Source organism: Pogonomyrmex barbatus, unplaced genomic scaffold, assembly GCF_055798465.1.
Source record: "Pogonomyrmex barbatus isolate J1 unplaced genomic scaffold, ASM5579846v1 scaffold6, whole genome shotgun sequence".
Classification (NCBI taxonomy): Eukaryota; Metazoa; Arthropoda; class Insecta; order Hymenoptera; family Formicidae; genus Pogonomyrmex; species Pogonomyrmex barbatus.
Window position 1 is genome coordinate 2,985,136 of NW_028297160.1, and position 14,153 is coordinate 2,999,288.

Below are 14,153 nucleotides of genomic sequence, written 5' to 3' on the forward strand. Positions count from 1 at the left end.
CTCCGCGATTGCACGTTTGACGATTTCCGACAGGGATAAACCACGTGACGTGTCGACGAAAGAGAAGGAAAGAAAAAGAGAAGGGGAGAAAAGAGAGAATATCCTCTCTTCTTGTCAATTCTCGCGAGTTTTCTGCCAACATCCTCGCTTGGCCGCGGACCCTCGCGACCTTCAAATTTGTTTTATTTGGCTCGAAAATTAAATCTGTAACGATTTTCCGGATCTTCCCCTTTGCTTTAAGAAATTGTCTGTCTGCGATTGGAAATGCACCGTGTGTGTCAGTGCGTTTCGCGATCGGATGTCAAAATTGTGTACCAGATGAGAATATTGTATTGATTTTACGCTCGTCACGTGGTGATAAATCTCATAGGGTGCGAGAAAGTGAAAGATATTCAAGATTTACGAATCTTGAAATCGTAAGCATCTTCGTATAATCACGAGAAACACTCGCAAATCTACCTTTAAAAAAGTACATTATATGTATGTATATATATATATATATATAGATATATATCGAAATGTCTACGCGTTATATGAAAAAAGTTTATGGTGACGACGTAATTCTCGCAAAAGGCGACGATGATGCGAGTGACACAGAAGTCTCGGTGAGGAGCAACGCCAAGTCCAAATCTTTTAACGTTTTTGATGTGGTATGTAGAACTATAAGCATTGTTATCATTTCATTCATTTCTGGATGGCAATGATATTAACGACCAGTTATGCCCACAGTTGAATCAGAACTCTGATAAGGATGAGGATACCAGTGACAAACAAGAAGATGAGGATTTGACTACAAACAATGTAGACTGCAATGACACGAAGCATAAAAGAAAAAAGAAAAAGCATAAGAGGTCAGAGAATGAAAAGCTAAAAGGTCAGCGAGAACACAAAACAGAATATAATAAAAATGTGGATGAGATTGAACAAAGCTTAAGGGAAGTGAACAAATTGCTTGGTGAACCACTGCCAGGTTGCAGTAATCAAATTTCAGAGGCACAATGGGTTGATAGGATAACTAAAGAGAATATATTGACTGTACAGCGAAAACATTTGAATCCGTATAACGAATTGAAAAGGATCTTTGGTAGTAAAACTATAGAAGCTGGACAGAGGTACAATTTATATCTATAATTATATATATTTACATGATATGTATGATCTGATCTTTATAGCTTAATTAATGTATACTTAAAATGAAATAGATATATGATCTTTATAGCTTAATTAATGTATACTTAAAATGAAATAGATATATGTTCAGAATTGGATGAAAACAAGATAAAATTTTAGTGTAATCTAGTGCAGCTTTAAATAAATAAAGAACAGCTTTAATATATCACAATTTATAAATTCTTTTTGAAAGGAAAGTAAAAAGAATACTTTGTTCTTGCAGCAAGAAAAATAAAGGTCGTCCTGGAAATTTGAAGAAGACATGGCTGATTTGTCCACAAGATACTACTTGGGTACCAACTAATAAATCTGGACTGTCGATGTCTCTAGATGACTCTATAAAAACTACAGGGAATGTACAATATTTTGTATATGAACATAGCGCTTCGTACAAGGAGATTCAACATAAATTCTTGCAAGCTGTTGAAAGTTTGAATCCAGAAAATATAATTGTAAGTGAACATGTGATAGTACTAGATAATGAGACATGTTTTACAATTATATTAGGATGATCTTTAAAGATTTTATCATAATGCAAGTTTATATACTATAGAAAAGTAATAAAAGTATTTTTTATATCTATTTCTATTTTATAAATATTAATAAATATTAATACAAATTATATATTTCAGAATATAGTAAATGCTCATTCGTTCCATATAGACTCGCTCCTGCAAGTATCCGAAATGTGTAAGATAAATGACGATTTAGCGTATGCAGCGGAGTTCATCAAACGGGCCCTGTATTGCTTAGAATGTGCGTTTCATCCATTCTTCAATATAACAACGGCGCAGTGTAGATTAGACTACAGAAAACAACAGAATCGTGCATTTTTTATAACGCTTTTTAAACATCTTGGATTTATAGGCGGACGAGCTTGTTACAGGTAAACATTGTAAACTGAGGAAAATATCGAGACAAAAAATGAGAATATAAATTAATCTAAACAAAAATTTCATAGAACGAGTTTGGAATTTTGCAAATTACTTCTATCATTGGATCCTGAAAATGATCCACTAGCTGTAGTCTTATCCATTGATTTTTATGCCTTAAAAGCCAAAGAATATGAATGGTTTATAAAGTTTTGTAATCTATGGGAAGACTCTAGAAATCTAACCCAATTACCAAATATAGCATATAGTTTATCCTTGGCTCACTTTCGCCTGGGAAACAAAACTAATGCAGATATGTTACTGCAAAACGCTCTTATCATGTTTCCAAGTGTATTGATGCTTCTGATTGATAAATGTAGCATACAAACAGATGCAAAGGTATGACAGACTTGGAAAAAAGATTTGTTTTGAAATTATATCTTCTGACGATCAATGTTTTAAATTGTGATTTATATATTTAAATGTTTTTTTAGGTAATACATCATGATTTTTTCAATTCTAAAGCACAAGGTAGCACATCACCAGCTTTAGAGAAACTGCAAAAATTATATGTAATGCGTAGTTTTCACCTCTGGAAGGAGGCAGATATTTTACCATGGCTAGAAGAAAACGTTCATGCTGTATTAAATCGAGTCGAGTCTGATAAAGATGAATATGTCAAGTTCTGTCAAGTAAAGCGTAGCAAACGCTATCGGGGAAAGCTGCCAAGAAATATTTTGAGACATATTATACTATCAGACCTTCCAGAAGTTATAGTGAATGTCCAGGAGGTAATGTTTCATAGTATGATAAAATGAAACATGTTAATACAGATTTATTAAAGTTTGTATAATGCTTATTCCAGATTCAGGGTGAAGATCCAATGTTATCACACGATCCATTACCGCCAATAGACAGCATCGATATTTATAAAAGGCCTACAGCAAATGAAAGACCCGTTGAAAGTAGTTCAAATTTCTTCTCTCTCTTTTTTTCATCTCTTTTTACGGATATCAATGGCACAACTGCTGCTTTAAATGATTTGAATTTATTGTAAGTATATACACAAAAATAACGATTATCTCCAAGGATAAAAAAATGTATAGAATGTAATATCATGATATATCATTTTATATATATAAATTTATTTTGTGTATATATATATATATATACACAAAATAAATTTTGAATTTTATATTCACATATAAATCATAAATCATTAAATATCAGATGATATTAATTGTAAGTTTTCTTTATCTAGTGAGGACAATGATGACCATGCATAACAACTTTTCCTGTATGAAATCGTATAATACCAAAAGAAAAAATTTACACAAACATCTGTGCAATTTTAATTAATGCACATACACCGTTTTAAATAGTACATATAAGACTAAGCATTAAGGCTGCTGAATACTGTTCATTGCAATCATATTGAATCATGATATCATAAGCGAGAAAAAACACATTGAGATTTCTTATGTGTTATTTGCAAATAAAGAAATTTGGATAAAACACTTCAAATCTGTTTAAGAGACTAAAAGTGGATAGAAAGGGGTAAGTGACAGGAATTCTGTTGCAGTTTCTTATTATGACAAAAGATAATAGACATGAAAAATGACATATTGACGATAAAGTGATCTTGCATTTTGTTATTATATGCTTAATTACATAAGTTGATTTGCCTCTTTATTAAATCCATAAAAACGGAAACTATGTTATAGAATTTTATAGAGCAAATTATTTTATAAGAGCAAATTTTTCATTCCTTTTAACAGCTATTAAATCATGTTTTCCTGCTTGAAGAGGCTTTATTTCATATTTACGGTTATTTATTGATTGTCTGAAAGAGAAAGGAGAATTTCCATTTTCATAAGTGTTTTAAAACGATCTCAAGCATTGTTTATCCAAATATCTTTTTATTTGCAAATGACATGCAAGAAATCTCAATATGTCTTTTCTCGTTTATGATGTAACGATTCAATGTGACCGCGATGATGTCGAATCAAAAGCCTTAATAATAGTCCAATGAGATGATTCTAAAATTATTTGATTTCGTGTATAAAAAAATGATGTATAAAATTGCAATTTTCTTAGAATTTTTTTGTTCAATAGAAAATTCATTCTGAATACAGTATGTAGTGATTGCATTATTATGCATCACTACATTAAACGACAAATAATTATTGTTAACATCATTATAAATCTGTTATTATATATGCATTTTTTAAAGACTTGTAAATATGATAAATATATCTATATCGCAGCAGATAAAATACATAGAATAAATTCTATGCCTCATATACACTGTATACATGTATATGTATACATCGTGAACTATAATCGATTAAATGCCAAGAACAGGAATAAACGTACATTAAGTTTCATCTAATCATAGAGAATTATATACTCAAAAATGCCGACATGATTCTGTAAAATACACAAAAAAAGAATTAAGTGTATAAACAAGTCGGAATCTTTGAATTATTTTTAATTGCATTTAGCACCATGTTAGAAAAAATGAAATAGACTATCTGAATCCTTACATTTATAAATGACAATACTCGTTTAGAAATGATTTCGATTGGCGTGCTCATTCCATTTATTTTAAACCATACTATGAAATACGGGATTGTAACGACAAATACCAGGACCATATTCTTGATATGCCTTCTTTGTGTGACAAACCGTATAGAATTCTGGATCACTGGCCAGTAATGCACCGCCATACCACACCGCGCAACGTTGCTTGTGATGTGATATCACACGAACGTCTATTGGTTTTGGCTAGAAAATATAAATAGTTTTTAACAATTTTTAACAATTGAACATAAAAGTATTATTATCTCTTTTAAATTGCAGTTTATATACCGTAATATGACTTCCACTTAACGTTTCACTGAGCTTAAGTCGCGTATCAACAATCTTCTTGATATCACGTTGCAATCGCCTACCAAAGTCTTTGAACATGGTAGAGCCACCCGATAATACAATATTACTATATAATGGTCTCCTGACATCGATTGGGCAGTTTTGAATCACGTCGTCAACAATTTCATTGAGCGGCGTTGTAAAATCAGGATTAGAAAACTAAATACAAATAGATATATAGAACATATAATTAACACATTGGCTACGTAAATTACTATAATTACTTGCATAAAAAACTTACTTCGGGATGGAAAAATATTTCCGGTCCGAGAAACCTTTCATATCCAACGTCTACCACAAAAGATTGCTTAGTGATATTATTCATGCCTTCGTATTTCTTAATTTTTGTAGGATCGCTATCATATTTGGCGAATTCTTTCGATATATCCGGACATATATAACAATATTTTTCCTTGATCGACTTAGCCGTTTCTAATGACTGCTCAGGTGGTATTCCAATCTCTCGTTCCCTCAGCAGACTTTGTATAAAATAGGTAATATCACGGCCAGCAATGGGAATGTGTTTTATACAACTTCCTATAACAAAACCTTCTGCCTGAAAAATGCAATAAACGTTAAACTTGAGAAAGTGAAATTTTAAAACAAAATGTTTCGTTTCATATTTCTACACGTACTACTGGAATCACGTGAGTTACACCATCTCCACTATCAACAACAACGCCTGTTAAGGTGCGATCTTCTATGTTTTTAGCTGTCCACGAGGCTGCTAAAGCGAGAACAGCTTGCACAGCTATATAAAGTCCCGGCACATTAAATGATTCAAACATAATTTCAGCAGTGTATTCCCGATTCTCTGGAGTATTCAAAGGTGGTTCGGTTAATAGGAAATAATGATCCTCAGGTTCCGATCTGAGGTACTTGAAAATGCATTGCTGCAAAAACTTCTCCATCAAGTCCCAATCCTCCACTAATCCATGTCTCACCGGATACTACAAATTAAAAATCAAAATATATTCATTAAATATGAATCATCCAGAGAGAAGTAATCAGTTCTGCTTTGAAAGAATAGCTTGCAAATAAGTACTTTAACTGAATATCCGGTGGCTTCAAAAGCTTCATCCCCGATATAAGCGTCCAAGTCCTCCACACCTTTGGTAATTCTCCTGGCATTATTGTCGCCAACTTTAGCCGTCTCCTTAATAGCAATTGCTGATGGTATAGTCAATTGGGGTTCTTTATTGCCAGCGAAACCCAATTTCGTGTATCTACGAGATAATGCTTTGATTACCAGAGATTATAAGAGATAACTGCAAATGTTTTGAGATAGCGCGTGGGCGGTGAATTTTTATCCACGTCAATATGACCAAGCCATAGAACAAATACCATAGAACAAAAGAGATTTTCTATCATAACGATGCGTCACGAGATACTCGTGAACTGGGAGGAGAGGGGAGCGAAGAGATGCGATTTGCAGTTTATAAAAAATTTGACTGAGGCGTTTGCCATCGATGACAGATCGAATGATCTAACCTAAAATCGACTCCACCCACTCCTAAAAAACTATTTAATTTTTGTATCATTCTGCAATTGTCCTTACCCAGTGCCTACATCGATGACACACGCCGGGAGTCGTCCAAGCATGATTCCGGCACCAACAATCGCTTTTCCCGGTGCAAAACACACCCACGCCGATGACGATCACAGCTAAACACACATCAAATCGCCGCGAAACGATACCACACCTCTTAACTTAACGAAGTACGCTAGCGACACCCGGTACATGATCTCGGCGCGAATCTTTATGTTTAAGGCCGGTATTCATAGTCGAATCTCAAATCAGCACTTAGCCTGGATCCTCATGCGGACACTAGCCCTTTGACACAGATGCTGATTGGTGAAAAATGAATAGTGGGGATAAAATGGAGAATGAATCTTTACAATAATGGATTCGGCAGAATGGCTGAGTATTGAAAATAGCGGAACGTCCGCAATTGGTCTGATTTTCGATACGCTCCATGAGACAGCACTCTTATTGCTTAAGTTTTTTTATGTGCCACGGTCCTAAGTTTTGGGGTCACTTTCAGGTAAATAGAGTTAGCAATCTAGTGTATAATATAAATGTCTATGGTCTGTGGTATAAATGTTTCGGAACTCTTCTTGGTTAGTTACATGGCAGCCAACATCTAGAAAAAAAAAATAAGCTAAACTATTACCGTTCGGAATATACCCAGTGGCTTGACTAGCCACAGTAAGATTCTTCTATTTGATTGGTTTATTTAGATCCATGAGGAATTAAGGATAAAAGCTAATCATATCAAAGATTTTTACAATAGTCCAAAGTTGCTTTCTCTGTTGAACGTAGCCATTGCCGAGAAGATTTAAGCGGCGTCTACAATGAGACTTTAAGGTCCGATTATTCCAACATTATTTTAGCTTTAAGCGAGACTTAAATACGTGTTTGTCTTTGTTTATTTAAAAAGAAAAATAAATACAGATACATGTTAAGTCTCACTTAAAATAATGTTGATGCAACCGGGCCTTAGACGTACACTTAAGAAATTGACCAATCATAATTGATTTATAGAAGAATAATCGATTGTGGTTGGCCAATTTCTTAAGTCTTACGTCTTAAAATCTCATTGTAGACACCGCTTTAAATGCTCACACACGTGCACCCGTCTGCACTGTGTTGTTTGTACATGCGCGAAGGGTCAAGCCTCGAGGAACTGTCAAGAGTGAATGTCACAAACGGTAGACGATAGTGCAGTTAGTATTATTATATGAAATTATTATTAAATAACTCACTACGTATGTTTATAAATTTGATTCTTATATAATTCTGATATTTTTTCTTTTCTTTTTTTTATAAAGATCTTTCTAATTTAATAGATATAGCGATACAGAGTATTGATCTCCATGAGGAACTGCTTGTTAAGAAGATTGTCTAATTGTCTCGATGAAATGGACTGAGTCCCGGATGACCGACGACTTTTACCTCTCGCCGTTTAGGAAGATTCACTGCTCGGAGCATGCATTGAATAATATTTTATTGTGGAGCACTGATCCCAATCACATTTGAGAGCCTGAACATCATGCGAAGGATGCCTACTGATATTTTTTTAGGAAACAGTGGTACCCTTCATCGTTCTTTGATGTTTATATTGAAGCTCGGCTGGCAGTCCAGATTCCGTTTGCCTGTGCTTCTCGTCATTGTCTTCGTCGCCATGGATTACAGACTGCAATTAGAGATTGAATTTGGGGACAACGCGGACCAACATGATGATCTGTGATTGAAATGGATGAGATTGGATATAATATTGTTTATTTATTTAATGTATATACATGTTGTTGTCTATCCAATATATACATGTAGTGAATGCATGGGATGTTCAAGCAAAATAGAAACGCCGACTGTCTTTGATTAGAATGTTAACTATTGATTGATAGTAATTATTATACAGCTTCAAAAATGTGATTTTAATCATAATTTTGTGCTCAGTACTTGAAGATTATTAATGTTTGGACTTGTCAGGTTGACAGAAGCATTTGACATATGTAATTAATTTTAGAATTTTATAATACATTTATCTCATATCTTATGATATTCTATTTTATAACGTATGTGTCTTATAACATATTTATATTATGAATTGTATATTATTCAAATTAAGCCAAATTAAGATAAGCATAATTTAATATAATTTTATGACAGTTTGTAATAGAAAATAGAAATGAGAAGGTTGACTTGAAATCTCTAAGAAACAAAGATGAGATTTTTTAAATTTGTTAAGAAAGCAAGTGCAACAAATAGTGGAGTTAATGAAAATTTATGTATATAAAATTTATAGGAGACTGTTTATAGCTATTTATAAATTTCCTGATTATAATGCAAAGATAAGGAATACAGCAGAAGCTTATTTATTGCATTTAAAATTATAAAATATAAATTTTGTCATAAATATGATATAAATATAAAATATCTCTATAAAAATTGAATATAAAAAGCAGATGCAAATAAATGAATTATTTTATAATTAATTCTAGCATGCTATAAATTCATTGTATATTATATAAATGTTATAAAATGAATAAATAAATAAGAGACCTTTTATTTTTAGATATAATGATATATCTTCTATTTTCATTCTATTTATTTCCTTTTTAAATACAACATTTTTTATTTTTTGAACAATTAAATAGTAATTTATAAGCTGAAAAATTTTTTGTTATAAAGATCTAAACTCATTTTTGTGATTATTTTTTTATGTCTAATTTTTAAATGATAATTTTTTAAAGTTTAAAAATATATCTTTAATTAAAAAAGAATGTTCATTAGTATTAGTATTTACAAACTCATTAAATATTCTCTTTGAAAAGTGACGATTCAAAAAAAATGAGAGATTGTGAACAATTGGACTGTATATTAGTGATTACTTCAGTTATATTTATTATTTTATAATAGAAATTTTATTTACAGAAATTGAACTGTTCACTCGAACACGGCATACAAAAATTTTGGATATAACCATTTGTCACTTTTAATTTTGAAAATTATATTTTTTATTATACTTTTTTTTAGATGTCTATTTGATACAAACATATTTGACAAGTTTTTTCTAATATTTGAGAGTACGTAAGATTAACTTAATCGAGAAAAACAAATCGAATATAGATCTATTATAAATTAGTAATGAATTAGAATGCAAAGATTATTTACTCTAGAAATATTCTAGGATTTTAAAAGATGTATTCTTTAATTACAAATTATCGTGCACAAGGTAGATAAATAACGCTTCTTCAATTCTATCGAAATAGAAGCGCAGTTGAGAATAGAATCGAATCTCTCGCGGATATAAACGTGGGAAGCCACGATAATCCAAAGTGTCCCGTAGAGAACACTTTTTCTGTCAGGACACGTCCGTCTTATGAAGAAAAAGTAGTACCACGTGCTTCGACATTTATCGATTCGCTTCGGGACTATTGCGCTTTTTCTTTATTGAAGAAGAGGCAATTGACGATAAATTTTGCTGATGTTTAGTTTAGTCGATGCGTATTCAACGGTGGGGACTCGTCTTATATAGACAGCGTGCAAATGAAGTTTATCGGTGTTTCTTTAAATAGCCGTCCTGATGGAAACTAGAGTTTCAAAGTTTCCCAGTGTCCTCGGGATCTTTCTTCTGTTCGCCTGCTTCTTCTCGCGGACCGAAGCGGCATTCGATCCTGAAAGTTTCCGTGAGTGAATTAATGACAGCAAATAAGATAATAAATACGTGAACGCGTGTCGAAGAGAATGATTTTAAATAAATTTAAAAACTATTTTTTTTTTTATTGAATTGGAAATATATCATTTCGAGAAGATCAAGAAATATGTTTCGCATGCTTCTTGTCTCGAATTTAGTTTTCTCGTTGTTTTCGAGCACAATTGGAAGAATCTATTTTGAAGCATATCAAATAACTGTAAGATGATAAAATATCGATCACACATTTCAGAGCAAAAATTAGTTGCCTTGCAAAAGATTCTTGACTACATTAACAACAGACCAAACCAGATGAATATTGACGCTACCTTCGGTGTTACTTTAAGTGAAGGTAAAGGAGCTATAATTACTAACTAAAATCACTATACAATAAAATGTTGATAAATAATCATATATTTTTTGTAGAAAGTAACAAGTTAAAATATAAAGCTATAATTAAAAAATTTCAATTTTATGAAATATTTAAGAGATATATATATATAAAATTGTAAATAAATTTAATGATCAACTTTTCTTCATTAAAATAGCTAATTTGGTGGCGGCACTCCTGCATGAAAATGTACAATATTTAGAAGATAAATTCTTTATCGCTCTCAAAGAAGTAGTTGTACTATCTGATTTGACGCGAAGAACTTTGATGAAAACTCTTGCTTTCAAGAATGAAATTAAATCTTTAGGTAAGTACGATCTTTACGTACGATAGATATATGCAAGAAACAAATAATAAAGATTTGTTTCTTTTTGTTGCATTTTATTTCCTTTGTCGTGTATCTTTTGTATTTAAAATGACATAAATGCGAAATATTCCTAAAAAAAATAAAAAATAAAAATAAATATAAGAAAAGGTGAGAAAATTTTTCTAAAAGGAAACAGGAAACAAATTTAAAATAATAAAAAATATATCTATATGCAACTGCATTAAAAAAAGTAGAAATTTTATGATTGAAATTTTTATACATTCTTAAACTTAAAAATTTTAAATAAATAAATTGATAATTAAAAAATTGGAATTAAGATAATAAAAATAATAAAAAAATCGCGTCTTTTTCATTATTTAAAAATATATTGTTAGAAAATTTTTCTAGTTATTGATTAATAACTACTGTATTTTATGTATCGGTCAAGTTTTGCGAAATATGAAGTTTTGCAGTACAATCGACTATAAATAATCCCAATCTGTGGATAAAACCTATATCATGGACAAAGATCTTGCCAAAATCAAAACTGAGTCCGAATGAGTCGTTAAGTTACTGGGACACCATGCTATCGGTGTATCATGGGACGCCTAATGGAATAGAAAGCGATTATTGTTCGGTCGAAATTATGCGTAGCCATTTAAATGGGGAATGTCAAATTCCTGAAACTTGTATCGCAACATTGATAAGAGAAGATGATACTACTGGATATCCTCTTACGCATAGACTTATCATCGTCCAACTCGCTAAAGCGGTGAGTAAGACGTTAGAAATATTTTTAATTTTTATATCGCAAATTTGTTTCATTATACGAGTACATTACGCTTACGAAGAAACACATACAAATCTTTCTTGTGCATTTTTATATTTATGTTTCTCGTACATATTTAATTAATAAATGAAATCGGCTTTAGTTGAGATGCAAAGAAGTTGAAACACTGTCGCTATCTTCCTTGATACCTACGTATTGTGCCAGGATCTTTCAGGATTTCATCAATCTTGAAAAATGGGACTTTCCAAATATTGGAAAGGATCTCATGATGGAACAAAGTGCGTATAATAAAAATACTTTATGTATTAATTTTTAATTACAGCTTACTTTGACTGAAAATTGACCATATGTATACATGTTATAATTTTCTTGTTAATTGACAACTAGGTTTACAATTTCTGCAATTAAAAAATTACATAAAAAGATATAAAGATTTGAAAATATATGTATATTTATAATCATTAATGTATCCAAAGAAGAAGGAAGGGTTCAAATTCAAATTTGAAATTACTTATATTTTTTCATAAAAAATAAATGTTATAATTTGCATAATCCAATAGTTTTTCCATTCAAAATCGGGAAGAAATATTTTTCTAAAATTTTTTCAAAAAAATAATTTATTAACATAAAAAATCATGTTATGATAATAATTTGTGTGATAACAGTTTATGTAACAATTGTAAAATTCCTTCCCCGAAAAAAAATCTTAAATACGCTCATGTTTATAATATATATGTGTAAAATAAAATATTTTGTGTGATAAATATAATTATCTTTTTAAAAAAAATAGAAAAATATATGTGTGTGTGTGTGTGTGTGTGTGTGTGTGTGTGTGTGTGTGTGTGTGTGTGTATGTGTGTGTGTGTGTGTGTGTGTGTGTGTGTGTGTGTGTAAAAAATTTTTAAACAAAAAATATTATTTTAATGCAATATTTTACAAAATAACATTTATTTTGATTATTGTAAAAAATTATTACAAGTGTTATTTTTTTTTAATAAAATCTATCGTATAATATAAACATTTCAATTTCTTACAAAAATAATGAGGTATGAAAAAGTTATATCAATCAGAAATAAAAGCAAATTAATAGAAATTTATTTATATAAATATGTAAAGTAAAAATGTTTTGTGTAATAAATATTTCATGCCTTTTTTAACTTTTCAGTCGCATTTTGTGGCATGGAAGGCTATTGCGAATTTGTCGATAAACATTATGAAGATTTAATATTGAGCTGGCCTCACTGGAGCGGTTGCTTCGGCATAGGGTAACTATTTATGCATTACAAATAAATTTTTTTCTAAAAGAAAGATATTGGAATTGTGCAATTATAATTTTTCACTACGCAATTAATTAGTGTAAAATGTAGAATAACAATATGAACAACAATACATAAATATGTTAAGTTTAGAATGCATATAAATGTATCAACACTAGACAGTCTGTATGTACACACTGAAAATAATGTTAACAACAAAAATCCATCATAAAGTATGAATATTATGTGTTAAATATTTCAGATTTTTTAACAAACACAAGATTATTCGCCGATCATCTACAATAACTGATTTTGGATGCGAAAGTCATACAACAGGTTTCGCTGCTGCAAGCCTTGCCGTGTTTATTCGGGAAAATATAGAAAGTGGTCTTAGTCAGCCTTAAATTTTTCTTATTTTAGTGACGTTTTTCTTAATTTATTTTTTTGTTATTGCAAATGTAATTTTTTGTATTAAAATTTTTCTTATTATGACATCACAAGTTTCTTCAATAAGAACATCTCTTGATTTAAATGAATATATGACTCATTTATATTACTAATAGGAAATATGAAAGGCGATTGAAAGGATAAAATGTAATAAATGTAATATTTTATAAATGTTATTATTAAAAAGTATTTTGTTACTTTATTGCTCTATTTTTTTGGAGCTGCAATATAAATATGTAATACATATATTTCATAAAAAAATTTATTCACAACAATATCATTGTTTTCAGAATTGCAAATAATAACGATATTAATAATAATTAAAAAAAATAATTTATTAATAAATAATATTGATTAAGATAAAAAAGATATAATCATATACAGCACACCAAAGGAAAAAAATAAGAATAAATAATTAAATAGAGATTCATGTTTTTATAGTAATATTATAGTAATATATTTATAGTAATATATAGTAATTTATAGTAATATTATAGTAATATATTTATAGTAATATTATAGTAATATAATTTATAGTAATATATTTTGCAGCGCACATATACTTGTTCTTTTTTCTCCATAAATAAAAAAAAATTAAATAAGAATGCAAATTAGTTATGAATTAACTTCTTATGCTGTTACCTTTCGATGATTTAAAAAATACAATATTTTTTTTTAACAAAGATCATCTTATAAAATTTTTTTAAAAATGGCATTTTTCTTTAACAAACATAATTTTATACAAACTAAAAAAATACTTTATAAATTATCATATAACAATATAAATCAAT

At 30.2% G+C, this 14,153-nt stretch overlaps 3 protein-coding genes and 1 long non-coding RNA gene across 5 annotated transcripts; 3 read left to right on the forward strand and 1 right to left on the reverse strand.

Annotated features, from left to right (window-relative positions):
• The first annotated feature begins 43 nt into the window (after positions 1-43).
• Nulp1 (Nuclear localized protein 1) lies at positions 44-4,318 on the forward strand. Its single transcript, XM_089082259.1, has 9 exons — positions 44-416; positions 507-650; positions 730-1,112; positions 1,394-1,622; positions 1,803-2,056; positions 2,132-2,441; positions 2,537-2,833; positions 2,908-3,095; positions 3,304-4,318. Exons 2-9 carry the CDS (start codon positions 519-521, stop codon positions 3,326-3,328), a joined length of 1,818 nt encoding a protein of 605 aa, XP_088938385.1. The 5' UTR covers positions 44-416; positions 507-518; the 3' UTR covers positions 3,329-4,318.
• Arp3 (Actin-related protein 3) lies at positions 3,304-6,704 on the reverse strand. 2 transcript variants are annotated; one of them, XR_016140566.1, is made up of 7 exons: positions 6,532-6,704; positions 6,019-6,199; positions 5,609-5,923; positions 5,215-5,529; positions 4,914-5,132; positions 4,589-4,829; positions 3,304-4,472 (listed from the first exon to the last, which is right to left on the reverse strand). XR_016140566.1 is itself a non-coding variant. In XM_089082263.1 (6 exons), exons 1-6 carry the CDS (start codon positions 6,573-6,575, stop codon positions 4,650-4,652), a joined length of 1,254 nt encoding a protein of 417 aa, XP_088938389.1. In that variant the 5' UTR covers positions 6,576-6,704; the 3' UTR covers positions 3,304-4,649. The 2 variants fall into 2 exon arrangements, 1 of the variants encoding a protein (XP_088938389.1); XM_089082263.1 differs by having other exon boundaries at positions 3,304-4,829.
• Positions 6,705-7,326: 622 nt separating this feature from the next.
• LOC105427955 (uncharacterized) lies at positions 7,327-9,058 on the forward strand. Its single transcript, XR_967951.3, has 3 exons — positions 7,327-7,341; positions 7,580-7,700; positions 7,824-9,058. It is a non-coding gene; the product is annotated as an uncharacterized LOC105427955 (long non-coding RNA).
• A 435-nt stretch (positions 9,059-9,493) lies between these two features.
• Positions 9,494-14,038, forward strand: LOC105427956 (UPF0764 protein C16orf89 homolog). The gene is made up of 7 exons (XM_089082326.1): positions 9,494-10,166; positions 10,425-10,523; positions 10,720-10,869; positions 11,343-11,641; positions 11,802-11,937; positions 12,825-12,924; positions 13,178-14,038. Exons 1-7 carry the CDS (start codon positions 10,064-10,066, stop codon positions 13,317-13,319), a joined length of 1,029 nt encoding a protein of 342 aa, XP_088938452.1. The 5' UTR covers positions 9,494-10,063; the 3' UTR covers positions 13,320-14,038.
• The last annotated feature ends 115 nt before the right edge of the window (positions 14,039-14,153 follow it).